This window comes from Lepidochelys kempii, chromosome 10 (assembly GCF_965140285.1).
Source record: "Lepidochelys kempii isolate rLepKem1 chromosome 10, rLepKem1.hap1, whole genome shotgun sequence".
NCBI lineage: Eukaryota > Metazoa > Chordata > Testudines > Cheloniidae > Lepidochelys > Lepidochelys kempii.
In genome coordinates this window covers 22797119-22815874 of record NC_136389.1, presented here as the reverse complement: position 1 = coordinate 22815874, position 18756 = coordinate 22797119, and the positions used below count along the sequence as shown (strand labels likewise).

Genomic DNA, 18756 nt, shown 5'->3' with positions numbered 1-18756 from the left:
TTGTGACAACAGACCTCAAGAATGTACTACAGCACTTTCATTAACCAAAAGGAAAGGTGTCTCAGACAAAAAAAAAAAGGAAAGCTCTTGCTAGTATGCATAGCAGTTAGTGTAACAGACTCAGTTTAACAGCTGACAGATTCATTTTATTTCTGTAAGTGGTCTCGGTGCCACTAGATGGGACAGAACACCACACCCAGAAGGTGTGTGGGTTACACTAGCACTAGATCAACTCACAATCTCTATCCATTTCTGACGCTACTACACTGTAAAAAGACTGTTAAATCATGAAGTCTTCTTGACCTTAGTATTAGATGAGCTATGGTAAACCAGTGGTTCTCAACCAGCGGTACACGTACTCCTGGGGGTATGCAGAGGTCTTCCAGGGCTACATCAACTCATCTAAATATTTGCCTCGTTTTACAACATGCTATATAAAAAAGCACTAGCGAAATCAATACAAACTAAATTTTCATACAATGACTTGTTTATACTGCTCTATATACTATATGCTGAAATGTAAGTACTGTATTTATATTCCAGTGGATTTTTTTTATAATTACATGGTAAAATGAGAAAGTAAGCAATTTTTCAGTAATAGTGTACTGTGACACTTTTGTATTTTTATGTCTGATTTTGTAAGCAAGTAGTTTTTAAATGAGATGACACTTGGGGGTACATGAGACAAATCAGACTCCTAGAAGGGGTACAGTAGTCTGTAAAGATTGAATCACAGAATCATAGAATATCAGGGTTGGAAGGGACCCCAGAAGGTCATCTAGTCCAACCCCCTGCTCAAAGCAGGACCAATTCCCAGTTAAATCATCCCAGCCAGGGCTTTGTCAAGCCTGACCTTAAAAACCTCTAAGGAAGGAGATTCTACCACCTCCCTAGGTAACTCATTCCAGTGTTTCACCACCCTCTTAGTGAAAAAGTTTTTCCTAATATCCAATCTAAACCTCCCACACTGCAACTTGAGAGCCACTGTGTTAAACCACATGACTACAATAAATTAAATGTATAAAAAGTTGGATTTAAATTAATAAAACAAGGAAATTCAGCCAAAAAAAAAAAAAGGCAATCCTCAAGCAATCACAAACTCACCCCATAGCATCTAGAGAAAGAAATATTGCAACACTTAACAGACAATATATATAGCTTCATCCAGCCTTGTGGCACTCCCCTGAAAGACCTAAGTACAACAGAGTGAGTTAAGGAAAGAGGGTTAGGTTGAACTCTAAATTTAATTCCTTTTGTAGATGTAAGTGACTCTGGCAAAACTATCTTTCCCAGAATATACACACACACTTACTTCCATGCATCACTGTTTCACTTTTAATCCATACCTTTCTGCTTTGAGAACTGTTTTCAGAGACAGCAAGACCCAACCAGAGTACATTATCACATCTTGGAAGGTATGTTATTCGGTTGTACAGACATAATGGCATAGTAAAGAGCCATATCAAAGAAATTATGCACGAGAGGTACCACTTTTCAAAACTTGTCATTTTGGAGATCTGCTTGTTTAAAGTACTAGTCCACATTATTTTCTCCTCCCTCTAACCCATACTGTATGTACAATATACACTGATGTCATGGTATTCCAAGTACTCTTCGGGGCTGTTCTCATATTCACTATGCAGCACAATCTTTTATTAACTTCGGTTAGAGTCTGGCCTGAATAAGGGATAAGGCATTCAATTGTTAAGAGACTACTTGATGTGATTAAAGGAATTCTGACTGGATTTGATCCTTATTTTGATGGTACTGAAATCTGAAACTTTAAACCAGTGGCACGTTAATAATCTAAGATTTAATTAAAAAAAAAACAACACTCTTGCCCTCTTGGTTGTGAAGAAAATCTTCCAAACATGAATCAAGTGTAACAGATGCTATGATGTCCACCTCAATTGGTGGACTACTTGAAAAAAATGAGGATGAGGGTTGTGAATCCCCACCACCCACTGATTTCATTGAGACAAGTGCTAAAACTCAATGAAATGTTACTGTCCACATTAAACATTTCATTGTTGACCATCTGTGGGAGCAAACCCAAATAGTGTGGAAAATGTTGCTGCAGAGAAGAAAATACAGAGGGAAGGCCAGAGGAAACACACAAAGAGAAAGGGAAAAACTGGAAAAAAAGGAGCATGGGGAAAGAAGATAATCAAAGGGCAGAAGAAGCCATAATCCTAAAAGGGGAGTATATTTTCCCACTGAATGGCACCACATGTGACAATAAGGAATTGAACAAATAGAAATAATGATAACTAAAAGTTTACTTACTACATAAAAGCCACATGCCACCCTTGATCTCTGTGCAAAACTTCCCTATAACATTCCACTATGGACTGAGAAGAGAATGTAGCCCTAACTTTTACTGTAATCCACAGACCATAATGGTGGGCTGTTAGTGAGGGAAGACAGGCAGCATGACCAAAAGATTAAGCCACGCCCCAAGTGTCTGCTGAGACAACGATGGACAGCAGGGACAAGGAGCCTTTTATTAGTCAAGGCCTGCATCCTGCTGGGAGCAAGAGAGACTAGGGTGGCAGCTGCAATAAAGAGGGGGGCTCAGCAGCTCCCATTTTGCAGCAGCACATACAACAAACATATGGGGGCTCCACATTAGTCAGAGGCACTCCAGAATTCTTCAGAGGAGTAACAGTAGCATCAGCAGGGACTTCTCACCCCACTGCTTCCTGACCTCATTGGAAACCTCAAATTTGAACTAGTCAAATTTCACATTTTGTTGACTGTTTTTTGCTCTTGCTTCTCTCTAACAAAACCTCCTTTGCATTAGGACCTTACTTTCTGGCCACCACACTCCCCACGCCATCAAAACTACCCCACTCGCTATTTTCCCATCTCCATTTTCCTCTTCCTCCCCACACTTAGTCTCAGACTTCCCTGCTGTCCATCATGCCTCCTATGTACATCAAATCCATGCTCTATTTATCAATCCTCTTGTCTCTCCCACAATCTTCCCATATACAGAAACAAAAAAAAGCAACTAAAATGACATGTGCAAATCATCACCCAAACAACTTTGCTTGCATGTAGTATCTCTTTTCCCTGGCCTTCATTTGTATGTCTTTTTAGACTGCACACTCTTCAAAGCAGGGACCATGTTTTAATGTGCGTTTGGAAAGCAACCTACCACATTTTGGACACTGTCACAGTGTAAGTAAACACCAGAACCTGAAAGCTAGTCAAACACAATGCAACACCCCCTGATGTGGATTAAAAGTGTGAAGTTATACTATAAACAAATATAGATTATCAAGTAGTGAAGAATTCGTTTGTCTCTAGAAGCCAGTTATTCATTTGATTTAATGTGAGCTTTTACTTGACTGATATTCTCATTTATTAGAAATTTGTAATATTACTTTGACTTCTATTTTAAACATTAATTCTATTATTCATCCTTTGACTGCAATCTAAACTTAAACTGTAAACTCTTTGGGGCAAAGACTATACAACACCTCATACAGAGGAATCACATTCTTAATTGTAGTCTCTAGACACTACTTTAATACAAATTAATAATCATAAACTAGGGAAACACTGAAATTCATATAATGCAGGAAATATGTAGTCAGTGTATTAGGAACTGGTATTTTTGGTCTGTTATTTCACGTGTTATACTTGTAAGAACACTTGAGATGCACTGCAGGTTTCTGAGACCCTGAAAAAACCTAGTGATTTGGAGAAGGTCAGATTTAATCCTGAAACAAATCAAACCCTTTCAGAACCACAAATGGTAAAACTAGACAAGAGAGACAAGTACCTCATAATATGAGAGGAAATCTAGTAATTTTGATCGAGACGAGATGTAGAGTAGTGGTGTCATCACCCGGCGAACAAACTTTTCAATATAAACAGCACTCATAGGGCCTTTGTATTCAATTGGTCCAAAACTAGTACCAAAAAAATAATAATACATTAAGATGAAGGTTAAGCTGCAAACACTAAATTAACAATGGAGTCCCTGGCTGGGAGTAATACACAGACACCATGCTCAGTCCCTAGAGAGCAGAGGATGTTCCTAGTGCTGATGAAGAGTAAATTCTGTAGCTGATAGAGTATCAGTGTTAAGGGACTAGAAGTGAGACCTATTCAGAATTTACTTACTGAAATAACAGAGACTCCGATAAAGAGCCTATGATTGTGTGTGATAGTAAGGATCTGGGAATTAAGACAATCTACGAGTCTTATTAAAAAAAAAAGTTGATAAAAGATAGGCAAAAATTTACAAAATGGCCTAATTAGCATGTGGAGCAATAGGCCATTCTGCTTTGTCAATACACCTCAATAGACACACATGACAGCAAAAAATATAGATTTAAAAAATCCTCGAGGATTAAAAAAGAAAACAACAAAGAATTAAACTAGACAGGTGCAAATACTGCTACTCCATCACACAAATGATGCAAGAATGAAGTAGGCTTTCACAAGTGGCACTCTGTTAACTGCCATCTGATTAGATTTAACACCACACTGAACAATGAAATAAATCAGTCAAACGAAAGTTAGGTGTAGTACTTAAAAGCATAAAGTGTAGTCTTAACTCTCCCAGTTGCATTCCCTCTGTGGGAGTCACTTAGAACCTTGATGTAGTTTTGCACATAATTATATGTAATATATATAACATTATAAGAAAAATATTACTCTGCATTAAAAGATACCATGTATTCATACAGATTGAATTGTTCCAGAGGCAGTCCACTAGATCATGTCAACTGATATTATTACAGCTCTTGGGATTATTAGCAACATGCATTATATCAACACACAGGAACATTATTATGTAATGCATAGGTCAGAAAAATTGATGGAAAAATATTACTCTGCATGCACAACATACAATTTTAGAAGTTCAACACCTTGGGAGAGGTAGAGGAGTCCATCCACACAGCATAAGCAATTCAAGCACACTAATCTATAATGACCTGTAAAGTGGTGTGTGTTGTTTGTTTGGGAATTTTATTTTTAAACACACACTTATACATAAAATGAAGAGTCTAAGCAAAAATCTGCTACACTAATTAATTTTGCACCCTCCTAAGTACAAAGACCACACTAATCCAAATCATACTGTGGAGAAAATATGCTGTAGAGCTTAACATGTAACTATCTGAGGGCTGGTAAATACAAACAAAAGGAAATAACTAAATCAGTTGCAACTGAAACCTTTTATTATTTTGGTGCAACTTTCTACGTGGACCCTCATATCAATTTAAACCTGGCTTATATTGATTTAGTTTGTACTGATAAATTTACAGACTCAAGATCAATCAATGATGTGTGTCGATTTCAGAGTTTGCACTGATTTAACTAAATCAGTTCTTATACCGTTTTAAGTTATTTCAGTGCAACCTGTGTATGTAGTCAGCTGAAATTCAGGGCTTGTCAGCAAATTTCAGCATTCTCCCCTCATCTACATAAAATGAGTTGAGAATTGAAGCATTAGTAAACATGCGCAAATAAAACAATGTTGTACAGTTTACATGATTAGTTGACTACTCAAGGGAGAAATGCTGGACTGGAAAAGACGGGGAGCCACAGTGCAGGACTAAGGTGCACAGGTAGAAATAGATGTGGGAGACTGCACAGCACCTGCCTCTGTCAGGCAACATGCTCAGTGTTACGCTCAGTGCCTTATTTTCAAGTTCAGACAAAAATCAAAAAAGAAAAGATGTAAAGGGACACTAAGGATGCCAAACTTTCACTGCATAACACTGGTAGAGGCCCCAGTTCAGAAAAAGACCTAAGCATCTGCTTAATTAAGTACATGCTTAAACCCCACTGACTTTAGTGGGACTTTAGCACGTAAGTGCTGTCCTCAGTAGGGGTGCTTTCCTGAATTGAGACCAAATGATGCTACCCACCCCCAAAGCAAGCAGGAAATATTAAAAATAAAACAAAATGATATAGGTCCAAATTCTTGAATCCTCATCTGAGGCAAACCTCCCACTGAAGTCAATGAGAATTTTGCTTAAGGACAAAACAATGGGACAAAACAGGCTTTAGCCTAAGTGACTATTCACAAGAGGTGAAATTCAGCTATGACCAAAGGGCAGCACAAGGCCTATGAATCACTTAAGTCCCATTCAGACCCTGTGGCGGTGTAACTAGTTCACAGGTTTTCTGCTGGGCCTCTGCACAGGGATGAACTTCAGCTCGCAGCCCCTCTGACACACCAATGTATTACAAACCACATCCTTGATATTTTTATGATATTCTGTCTACCAGCAACCTAAAATGCAGATAAATCGCATTTGTGAAACTCTTACCTCCGATGGTACAAATATATCACAGGAAAATAAAAGAAATGTTTCTGTTTCCTGCATTTCCCCTGGTTCCACCAGCAGTTAACTGCCACAAACAGCACCTGCAGAACAGACAAAAGGTACAAAACACATCAAAATGACTTGCTCTAGCCTGTGCTGACTGGCTGTTTGCTGCAAGCCTCTTTCTCCCCTGCCCTCCAAAATCTCTTCATCTCAGGGTCACGCCACAATTTCCCCTCTTACCCTCTTTTCTATTCCCCTCCACCTCTCCCTTCAATGTCCCCTCTCTCTTCACTTTTCTTTCCATTTATCTTATCCTCTCCTAACTAAATCCATAAGCAAAATTAAAACAAAAACAAAAAAAATCAAGAAACTGACATAACATTTGTTGCCATCTCATGTTCCCTCTGTTGTTATACCCCTTCTACCACACTGTCTTTGTTTTGTCTAGTTAGATTGTAAGCTCTTCAGGGCAACAACTGTTCACACAGTGTTTGTACGTTACGTCATTGATAGGTCTTTAAGCACTACTGCAATAAATGATTAATAATAATAATTAACTATCAAATAAAAATTTCAAACATAATTACCAAAATCCAAGATAGATGTGGTATGTGACTTTGTTTCTTTTCTGAAAAATGCTATGCTCTAGTTTTTTACTTCTATAACTGTGTCAAACAACCTGACTTTCTAAAAAAAGGCAAATCCAATAATTGCACTGATTAACACAGGTGCTATACACAGCTGCTATATAAAATGCAAATGCAATGGACTACTGTCCAAACAATGTATAGACAATTTATGCAACTAACTGGAATTGCATCTGTAAATCCCCACCCACTGATTGGGAATAATACCCTCTGAAACACAGACAGTGTAGCAATTGATTGTTATATGATTTCACCTCTCTAATTTTGTTTAAATAATACAAAGACAAAACATAAAAACAGAGCTGAAATCACACGAACAATGAATGCCTCACTGTTAAGGGATAGGAACAGGAGCAGCAATAAGTGTTAAAAGACCCTCAACAGGATTTTATAAATACATAGTCTGGGGCACCCCCTGCCTGGCAGAAGTTCTCTCTCTGCCTCCCACCACCACATAATGCAAACCTATGTTAAAAAGATTGTGGACTGAGCTCTTCTAAAGAATCCAGGTTTCTGCTGCACTACTTCTTCTGTATACTCTGCTCACAATTTCACGTGCAGTATCTCACAGTGTACAGCAAAGAGCTCAGCAATGAACAAAACAAGCATCGTATTGTTCAAAGATTCAGAGGAGTACCAATTGAAGTTTCCAAAAAGGTGAAATATACTCTTTAAAAAAAAAGAATCAACTATTTCTTGTTGTTTGGAAAGACAGAAAGGGAATGATCCAAAGCAAGATGGAACTGGATTTTAGGTATTGATATTTAAGTAAATTTAGAAATGGTGACTTATTTCTAGACCATTCTGAGCAGAGTAGAAAAATAATAATTAAACTTTAAAAAAAGTAGAAGAAACAGCACTCAACTGGAAGGTAAGCATACAGAAGATGACGTTAGTATGTATTAAAAGGTGTTATGCATATAACCAACACAATCACTGGTTGGTTTTCAGTCAAGCTGACCAGGCCCTCATCATGTTTACCTGTTTCTGTTCACTATAGTTAAGGTTAAACAATGTTTCCATTTTAAACCACCTCTTTTCATATGATATTCATTTCAGGAAAAATTCACCTCTTGGATCTCAAATTTTCAAGGCTTAGTATATTGAAAGATTAAACATATGTCCAAAATCCCTTCCTCATAATGAAACCTCCTTCGCGACTTCTCTAGGGGATAGAAGAACCACACTCTCTCTCCACCATCTTGAAGGCACAGAGGTTGCCTCTAGAAAAATATGCACTTGGGAGACTGTTTCAGTCACACGCAGATTATTAAAACCCTTCAGAAAAAGTCCAGAGCACGCTCCCACCTTTCCCCCCAAAATTAAGGAGAACCTGAGCCCATTACCAGTTCTACACTACAGACCTTACAGCAGCACAGCTGTACCGCTTCAGCTGTGCCACTGTAAGCTCTTCTGTGTAGTCGATCTATGCCGACATAATTAAACCACCCCCAACAAGTGGCGGTAGCTATGTCTGCAAGAGAGCGTCTCCCACCAACATAACACTATCCACACCAGCGCTTTTGTTGGTGAAACTTATGTCGGTCAGTGGGGTGTTTTTTTTTCCACATCCCAGCCAACGAAAGTTTTGCCAAAAAATGTGCTAGTGTAGACAAAGCCCTAAGTCTGCAGTAATTTGCACTCATTTCCTATGCTGTGGCATGAAACCCACTGATAGGAGTTTTAGGACAGCTGACAAAGCCCTAAGTCTGCAGTAATTTGCACTCATTTCCTATGCTGTGGCATGAAACCCACTGATAGGAGTTTTAGGACAGCTGAAGGCATGAAGTATCCAGAAGCTGAGTAGCAGTGTAAAGACAGAGGGAACTCTGGATTCCATAGGATTCAAGTGTTTGGGAGGTTAGGAGCTGCTGCTTCTGCACAAAGGCAACCCCCGGTCCCGTTTCAAGAATTATGAGAAAATTCTATTAGTTGAAATTCACACAGTTTCCCTCCTAGAAATGGGAATAACACATATGTGAGAGAATGGGGACCAGGGATTTTCTGCATTTAATTTAAAAATTAAGAGGACAGGCTAAACATAAGCATCTAGGTCCTGCTGACTTCCCATGGGATGCTCAGAGAAAGGCAGAGATTGGAAATGAATGAAGGCCAACTAAGCCATTTTTTAATCAACATCTTTACTGGAATTACCTGGTCTGCCAATCTGCTTGCCACTTGTTCAATTTCTTCCCTTGCTGCAATGGACTGTCCACACCATGGGGCATAGAAAAAATACAGTACAACTTCAGAATCTTGGCGAATGTAATCTGCGTAGTCCAGTTGCCCCCGAAAAAGATCAAGGACTGGGGATCTTGAGGAGAAGAAATTAACTGGAACCTTCGCTGCCATTGTTACATCTTTTGCTCGGCTAAGGGAAAGAAAAAGAAAGTACTTAGACAACATAATGCAGCACCAAAAAATATGTAAACATTCCAAAACACTTGTTTACTGAAGCCTAGCAAAGGTTATGGAATGACAAAAATCTTCAAAATTGATGCAAATGACAAAAATTTATATTATCTGGGTTAGTCCTATGACATGTCATAAAACATAGGCTTTAAGAAATAAACACTATCAGACATATTCTTGTGCGTTACGTTGTAGTGGTAATGGGGGTTAATTCAGGAGTGTGTCAGTGGGCCTCATCTTTATAGGTTGTTTGGACCTCACAGCCACTTGAGAGAAAATTTTGTGTACTTTTTATGTATTTTTTGAGAAACTAAACAAGCAAATATAAAGCTAATAAATTTGCTACACTTCCCTAAGACACTAAACAATGCAATAATCAAATTGAGGTTATCATGGAGAACAGATGAATTAATCAAGGAATTGACAACAGTATAAACTGATATTAATAATTTAACAAAAACAGACTGAGAAACATATTATTGCATGAACACAATCAATAATCAAATCATGAAACCAATGTAGCACAAAATGAATCCTAATACACACAAATCCTTAAATTCTCAAAAGAGGAATAGCATCTCTCTTTAGCATAAGAAATAACCAGCATAAGAGGTTTATTTGGCATTCTTCCCTGGCCTCCTCCTGTTTTAACTCTTGTACCTTAGGTGATAAGAGAACAGACACTAGTCAAAGTTTTGTGATGTAATATTTTTACAGACATAGCTGTTATTTTACATTTAGCTGGTCTTCTAAATGTTCAGTATTTCTTCCTTCTATATTGTATTCTGAAGGAGTAATTAATATGTTTTACTTATTACAACTTTGTATTTTGTAAAATGTTTGCTATAGCTTATTTCATTGCAAACTCAGAACTAATCATTGAAGAGGCCAAAATTCATACAGGGCAAAACAGACACGTCTCATTTTAAATGTGAAGGTACTGTCAACACGCCACTGTCTGGGCATAAACCTTATTTAAAGAAAATAACAGCCACCGGGACAAATCCACTTTCTTAAAGAGAACCGGGTTTGACTCAAAATACCATTTTAAATGGAGTAAAAATACATAGCAAACTGTTCTCTCAAGCAAACAACCAAGCAATCTAATCTCATCCCTTCCTCTTATATTGACAAATCTCTATTTAAAATTTAGATTACACTTTCTCTTACTTGGGATTTATTCTAGAATAAAGTTTATATTGAGCAATGATTAATTTACCAAACCTTACTTTTATAAGAATTAAAAAAAGAAACACACAAGCAGAATCTTAAAGATAAGAAAAAGCACTCTAGAGTTCACTGTCAGCTCATACCTCTAACTAAAGCGGAAAACCTTTTCTATTTATCCCTTAATACTTATACTACTTTGTGTTCTCCTTGATGATTTGTAAGTTATTCTTTTGATTGCAAGTTTTTCATTTCTAAAAACAAGCATTCCTCATTAAAACACTTAAGGAATTATAAAGTAGAAAATGACATACTCTAGCTAAAAGCACAGTACCAAAAATGTTATGTTACATCTGCTTAGAGCTTTTGTTATTGAAAACTTCGGAAGCTGCTTGAATGCACAGATATTTATATTAACTGGGGAATTAATTGATGTTCTAATGCAACTAACTCACCATACTTAGGAAGATGCAAAAACGGTCCTGAAGGATGGTTTCATATAAGAAGATACATTTTGGAGAGACTATTTTAATAGTAGACTAATAACTCAGTAGAGCAATGCTGATTTAAACCAGCTGATTCTATCCCTACATGCTTATACTCATTCAAAAAAGCCTTCAAGTACTCAAATATTTTTGGAACTAAACTGACATTTAGAAAATGGACTGAAGACAAATGTTAGGTATTCAAAGAGATCTTAAAAGCCATTTTTAATCAAGACAGCATTACAAATGTTGACATGAACTGATGAATCCTATTACGTAGGTATGAGCCAAAGAAGTGACTGAGTCCAGCTCATAAGGCGATAAACCAGTAAAGAAGTGATGAACAAAATTGCTAAGATATGTGTTAACTTTGAGAAAGTGGTTAAAAATTGCCTTCACATCTCTTGCAATTTACAACAGAGAAGCTAAGTCCACAGCAGAGGACTAAACACACACGGTGAAGAAAGAAAGAGAAAAGCATTACAGAATGAGAGATGCCCAGAGCAAAAGCAGCAGTACCTGCAGCCCACAGGAAGGAACAGCAAGAACCCAAAAGCCAGGAAGAAATCTTAAACCCTGCAAGATTCCATCACCAACCCTAAAGTTTCAGTTGATACATGCAGTCTTGCATAAACACTGACAAGGCTTAGGTTAACTTTATTACTGAAATTGATTTTTACTTCAGTATTGACATATTGTTGGATCTTGACTTTTATTAATAGCTTCTTCTGTTAAACTTTGAATATCTGAACACCATATTCTTGGTATTGCTGACCAAGCTAAACCTTTTAATTTAAGATCTCTGGACTGGGTCTTCAGTTGATGTAAATCAGCATAGTTCTACTGACTTCAATAGAGCTATGCTGATTTATAACTGAGGATCCATCCTCAATTTTAATTAACTGCCTGTCGCAGATCACTAATTAAATGAAGTGAGGGTTTAAAGAGATTTTAAATTGAGATTTTAAGCAAATACTATTAAAGTGTCTTATTTTAAATGACTGAACAAGAGCTCTCCTCTCAGTTACTGAATTTCACAGTATTTACCATTGTCTATTCATAAACTGATTTAGTTGATCTGTGATAAAACAAACAGGATTTACCTTTAAACAATCTTTCTTTTCCATCAACACTCTGTCAGGATTATTTGTGATAAGTACTCATGGTCCTCCTATTATTTTGGGGGTATATTAACTTCTGCTTTAGCTTTCCTAGAGAAGAATGTTCCCTACAGGAAGCAGATCTCCTCAGGTAGAAGATGCAATCTCTTATTGGAAACTGTCCACAAGAAAGACATAACGAAAGAGATAGCAGTGGAACTGAACACACTGTTTTAGGTTGTTGTTTTTCTGATAGAATAAATAGCATTAAAAACTACTGTCCAGAAACTCTCATATATAGCGCTCTGATCCTGCAAAAACTGTATGTGCTCAGCTTTACTACTGTGCGTACCCAGACTGCTCATGGTCGTACAGTGAAGCACATTTGTAAGTATTTGCAGGACTGTGGCCTAGGTTCTTACTATACTGTAAGAATTCTCAGAGTCAGATTCTCTATCTTTTACATTGGCTTAAATACAAAATAAATGTACTGAGTTACTACAGATTTACACTAGTATAAATGAGATCGGAATCTGGCCTGTAAATCCTTGTCTGGCCTGGGAATCCTTGTCTTTCTTGCCTAAGTCATGGTATCCCCTAAGCCAGCGGTGGGCAAACTTTTTGGCCCGAGGGCCACATCGGAGTATGGAAATTGTATGGTGGGCCATGAATACTCACGAAATTGGGAGTTGGGGTGTGGGAGGGGGTGAGGGCACCAGCTGGGGGTGCAGGCTCTGGGGTGGGGCTGGGGGGTTTGGGGTTCAAGAGGGTGCTCCAGTCTGGGACCGAGGGGTTCGGATGGCAAGAGGGGGTACAAGGCTGAGGCTGGGGGTTGGGGCACAGGAGTGGGTCAAGGGTAGCAGGCTCCGCACGGCGCTTACCTCAAGCAGCTCCCAGAAGCAACAGCATGTCCCCCCTCCGGCTCCTACATGAAGGCACGGCCAGGCAGCTCTGCACGCTGCCCTGTCTGCAGGCTCCACCCCTGCAGCTCCCATTGGCCATGGTTCCTGGCCAATGGGAGCTGCGCAGGTGGTGCTTGGGGCAGAGGCAGCATGTAGAGCCCCCTGGCTGCCCCTACACATAGAAGCCAGAGGGGGGGACATGCCACTGCTTCTGGGAGCCAGGCAGAATGGAGCAAGCCTCCTACCCTGCTCCCTGGCTGGAGAGCCAGAGTGGGGCAAGCCCCAAACCCCACTCCCTGGTGGGAGCTTGAGAGCCAAATTAAAAACGTCTGGAGGGTCGGATGCAGCCCCCAGGCCATAGTTTGCCCACCCCTGCCCTAAGCTATAGTAAGAGCCTGAGGTGGGATGCACATCTAATATCTTGATGAAAAACAACTATTAGCTAACCATTAAGCCTACTTGTTCTTTGTTTCTCCAGGCCACAATTTTAGTAACCCTGGAATAAAATTATTTTGCACTCAACACACTAACTTAGGCATAAAAAAGCCCTTTTCATGATCACAATTACTCTGCAAAATGTCAAGTTTTTTTAGCACTACACTCACTTTAATTTGTCAAAAGTGTATGACTAGTTCTGCCTGCTTTTATGAAACAGATCCTAAATTTTCTGGGCAGGACTGTGTCTCTTCACTCATTTGTATAGTACTGAACACACTACTGGAGTTTAATATTTAGTAATAATCCTCAGTAAATATTTTAAAGTTATGGGAATCCTACATTTTTATTTAAAAGAAAGTTTTTGGAATTCTAAACAAGAACTTTACAAAATTCAGATTAATGGCCACATATAAGAATCTAAATAGATGATGTCTTTACTATGAAACATATTAACTGATAAGATTGCTCTCTTCAAATGGGGTGCAGGAAAGGTTTTAAACTGTGAGACAATTTAAAATTTAACTAACAAAGGAATAATATTTGGCCAGCCTCCAACTGAGGGTGGGGGAGAGCGAGTAAATTTTAAAAAAAAAAAAATCAATGAAGGATGTTATGATCTGGCAGCTTTTATATTGACTTTCTCTAACTTAACTCCTCATGGGCTTCTGAATACATAGCAAAGTAACTTTTATTTGCTCTCAATTTTAACCATTTCCAAACTACTAGAGGGAAAAGGAGAGCCAGGATCCACAATCATTTCAGTATCAAAAGAATAACAATAAATGCTAGTACCAATGTGAGGGGGTAAGTGAATGGTTGGACCTGAACAACCCGAGATTATACATTTATAATAAGCATGAGGTATACGGAAGAACGTTAGATGAACTGTTATGCAAACACCAGCCCATAAAAATCAGTTTAAACTTTTTGTTTAAAGGTCTGTTTTATCCACCTAATATCTATAGTCTTACACTTAAGACTTTAATCCTGCAAACACACGCATGCTTAACTTTACTGCCACGTGTACTCCCATTGAGTTCAACAGAACTACTCATGGCAGTAAAGTTAAGCACACAAGTGTTTCCAGGATCAAGGCTAAACTTAGACTTTAAACTCTTCAGAGTAGTATATGTTATACAGTGCCGAGCACAATGTGGCCCTCATCTCTAGACACTGAAGAATTTTTTTTAAAATCATATGTAAAGGTTGACACCACTGTCACTCTCTTTTTTACCCTGCCTTTCTCCTAACTTCCAAATGACCACTGCAGCAGCACTGGAGGACCATGCTGGTAGTTCTACTTTTGCAGTTAACACCTCCATAGCAGAGCTGTACTGATCAGAACTGTGTTGCTGGAAACACTATGGCAAAACCACCCACTTTTTTTCCTCCAACAACCCCATATCCAAGAATCCCTTGTCCTGTTTCAGTCCAAAAACAAGCACAATGTTTAACACATTTTTAATCTTTGTTTGCCATATATGACCAAAGTTGGCATTCATATTCAGTATAAATAGTTGTTGTACGATATATTTTAAAGTACAATTTCTACATTAGTACTGAACATCTCATGACTTTCATACTCTCTAAAGCAAGTATATATTCCATATATACAAAAATACATTAAAAGAACATTATTTAAATTGCACAGTCAAGCACTCAAAGATTAGGAAATACCAGATTTATACTTGTCTGTGCAACTTTAATTCACCCTTGTGCACCCAACAGCTGCACTGACTGAAACAAGGTCCTGTGGCAAAAATAGCATGTGAAGATATAATTAAAGACTGTACCATAAAACTTCAACACAAGGGAATAGATTCAAGATTGCACAGACAACCAAAAATCTGACATTTCCTAACTTTTGAATGCTTGATTTTGCATCCTCGGTAACATTCTATTAATGTAGTTTTTCATTTGCCATTTCCTAGGTTTGGGACACTTGGGTATTTTTTAAAATGAATAAAAGTAAAAATGAGGTTATGTGCAACTGTGACAATCTCCCCACCATGCATCAGCAAGAGGATTTGAAAGGTGTGCCTGCAGTGCTGCAGCACAGATTGCTACCCCTTGAGCTTCAGGACTTCAGAAGGGGATAGACTGCTGTGTCCAGGTGCTGATTCCAGGGGAGCCTAGCTGAGGTCTCCTCCCTCCACCTTTCACACCAACAGTTGTGGGGGAAACAGTTGTGCCATGTGGCATCGCCAGCCACATGCTGCGTCCAGGGATCGTTGCAGGGAGCCCACTCGGCTCTCTCTTTCTACCCTACTCCTGAAGGAGGTAGGAGGGTTCCTGCTATTTGTAGTGCCCCAACAGAGGAACATGAGCTATGTATCGGGCTAAGGTTGTGAGAGGGAGAGGAAAGCCCAGCTCATTCTTTCTCTCTACCCTGCTACAGCAGCTCCAGACGTTCCCAGATGTTTTCAGAACAGTGTGCTGGTGGCCAGGCTTAGAATAATTGCTTTTAGTTATTGTTTTGGCATGCTGCCAAAGTCTTCCTCAGCTGGCGAGATAAAATAAACGGTTATTTTTAATAGTTTATATCTCAACAAAAGCTTAACAGAATTTCAAATGACAAAAATGGCACTTCTGTATGCACAGGGCTATCTGCCCGGTGAACATCAAAGGTCTGCTGTAAACAATGGAGGTCTGAAAGCTTCTCAGAAGGTAAAGGTCGCAAGAAAGGTGATAATTTAAATATAGGTGTCACTGCCAGCTTCCTATACAGTAAATTTAAATTCTACAGCTATTTACAACAGTTTTCTCTGCAGCCAGAGAGCTACAAATATTTTTATTTTGAATTGAAAGTTTAAGTTCTGTGAAAAAATGTTTACAACCTGTAGCTCCAGAAAGTAGCTTTGAGACCTATCTTGAGACCATGACCCCCCAAGGCTGAGAACCATTACACTATGACAAGCATCAGAAGAGGCATCTGTGCACCCTTCCTTGAGAAACTGTCCTATAGGTAGGGCCCTACCAAATTCATGATCCATTTTGGTCAATTTCATGGTCATAGGAATTTAAAAATCATAACTGTCATGATTTCAGCTATTTAAATCTGAAATTTCACAGTGTTGTAATTCCAGGGGTCCTGACCCAAAAAGGAGTTGTGGGGGGGGAGGGTCACAAAGTTATTGTGGGGGGGAGGAGGGGTTGTGGTACTGCTTCCCTTACTTCTGCAGTGCTGCTGACGGTGGCACTGCCTTCAGAGCTGGGCAGCTGGAGAGTGGCAGCTGCTGGCCAGGAGCCCAGCTCCGAAGGCAGAGCAACCGCCAGCAGAAGTGCAGAAGCAAGAATGGCATGGTATGGTATGGCCACCCTAAATTCTGCACTGCTGGCTACAGAACTGAGCCCTCAGTAACCAACCACCACTCTCCGGCCGCCCAGCTCTGAAGGCAACGCCACCACCAGCAGTAGCACAGAAGTAAGGGTGCCATGGTATGGTATTGCCACCCTTACTGCTACGCTGCTGCCTCCAGAGCTGGGCCCTCAGTCAGCAGCCGCCGCTCTCTGGCCGTCCAGCTGTGAAGGCAGCGCCACCACCAGCAGTAACACAGAAGTAAGGATGGCATGATAGGTCATTGCCAACCTTACTTCTGAGCTGCTGCTGGTGGGGCTCAGCTTTCAAAGCTAAGTACCCAGCCACCAGCCGCCACTCTCTGGCCACCAGCTCTGAAGGCAGCAATGAAGTAGTAAGGGTGGCCTGGTATGGTATTGTCACCCTTACTTCTGTACTGCTGGTGGTGGGGTACCACCTTCAGAGCCAAGTACCCAGCCACCAGTCACCACTCTCCAGTCACGCAGCTCTGAAGGCAGTACAGAAGTAAGGGCAGCCCCCCTAAAATAACCTTGTAACCGCCCTGCAACTCCCTTTTGAGTCAGAACCCCCAATTTGAGAAACGCTGGTCTCCCCCATGAAATCTGTATCATATAGGGTACAAGCACATAAAAGACCAGATTTCACAGTCCATGACGCGTTTTTCAAGGCTGTGAATTTGATAGGGCCCTACCAATAGGGGAATTTTTTAAAAAACTGAGACAGGGTAACAGTGGTGGGCATGAAATATACTACCCCCATGCAATTTTAACCCTCAGAGACAGTAAGCAAAATTAGTCACCATCTGACTGTTTGTTGTCCTATGAGTAAAAAAGAAGTTAGAAGTCTCAGTCCACTGTCTATTGATCTGAACGTCTTCATCATAAAAACCATGATCACATTTCGTACCAGCTGGCAACTTCTTAGAAAAGAAATGAGAGAGTAAACAGACATGGAAGAACTACTATCTCAACATTAGAGGTCCAGGTTGAGACCTCCAGGTCAAATTTAAATACATTGCGAGAGATGTAAGGAATACTCTACAATGCCACTGTCTGTGCTGTTCTCCATATAGAACACTACAGTTTCTGGTGCTGTAAAGGCAGCAACTTTCCCATGTACCAATTTAAACGCAAGTAATTTTTTTAATGGAAGTCACATTTACATTATTTGAACACTTTTTTGCACTTTCTTTCTCTGGTAACAGCATAATAGAATTACCTTCCTGCCATTAGTTTATATATTTAAATAGATATACTAGGAAAGATCAAACTTCTAAATATATTTATAGAGCATAAAAAAAATAAAAAACACAGCAAGTTCTGAGATTGCATTTTGAGTTTCCAAACAAAATTTTAACCACACACAGCAAGATGAAAGCTACATGCACACACACAAGGAACATGTTACCACAAAGATCAAACATGAAGCAAAACTAATTGCATCTAAATCTCCATTACATGTCAAAAGTAGTTAAACAAACTTAGTACTAATCAGGTTTGGACTGAACTTTCTCTCCACAGTATTGCATAATATGGTACATCATGGGGGCTTTTACACCTTCCTCTGAAACGTGGGGTACTGGTCATTGTCAAAGATGGGATACTGGACCACAAGGATTATTGATCTATTCTCAGAGAGCAGTTCCTATGGGACAGAGCTATTAAAACTCATTTTGATTAAATTAATGCATTCAGTCCCTGTGGATAGCAGAAGAATGACATTAAAGCAGCCAGGTTGGTGTACAGAGGAGAGAAGCAGCTGCTTGGTATCCCCTTTATGGCAGAATGTTCCTAACACAATTCTTTATTAAGATACAATGAACGCAGCATGCTATGAAAATGTTTGAGAACCCCTGCATTAGGGAATCCTTGGTGCCTGTCAATGTCCTAGCACGGTTGACACTAATGTCCTTCCAGTGCAAGATCTGAGGGATGACCAGGCCTACCATTAGGTACCTTTGGGTGCACACCAGTACTAATGGGGAAGCTTA

General features: G+C 39.4%; 1 protein-coding gene across 2 annotated transcripts in view; it reads right to left on the bottom strand.

Moving 5' to 3' along the window:
* The window catches only part of TXNDC11 (thioredoxin domain containing 11), a 100800-nt gene that overhangs the window by 81126 nt on the left and 918 nt on the right, over positions 1–18756 (bottom strand). The window contains exons 2-4 of one of the 2 annotated variants that reach the window (XM_073362418.1): positions 9098–9314; positions 6297–6394; positions 3791–3920 (exon numbers count right to left, since the gene is read on the bottom strand). In XM_073362418.1, the coding sequence (XP_073218519.1) occupies positions 3791–3920; positions 6297–6394; positions 9098–9314 (445 nt within the window). Of the gene's footprint in view, positions 1–3790; positions 3921–6296; positions 6395–9097; positions 9315–18756 lie in introns of those variants that run through there. The other variant, XM_073362419.1, reaches the window with a different exon arrangement.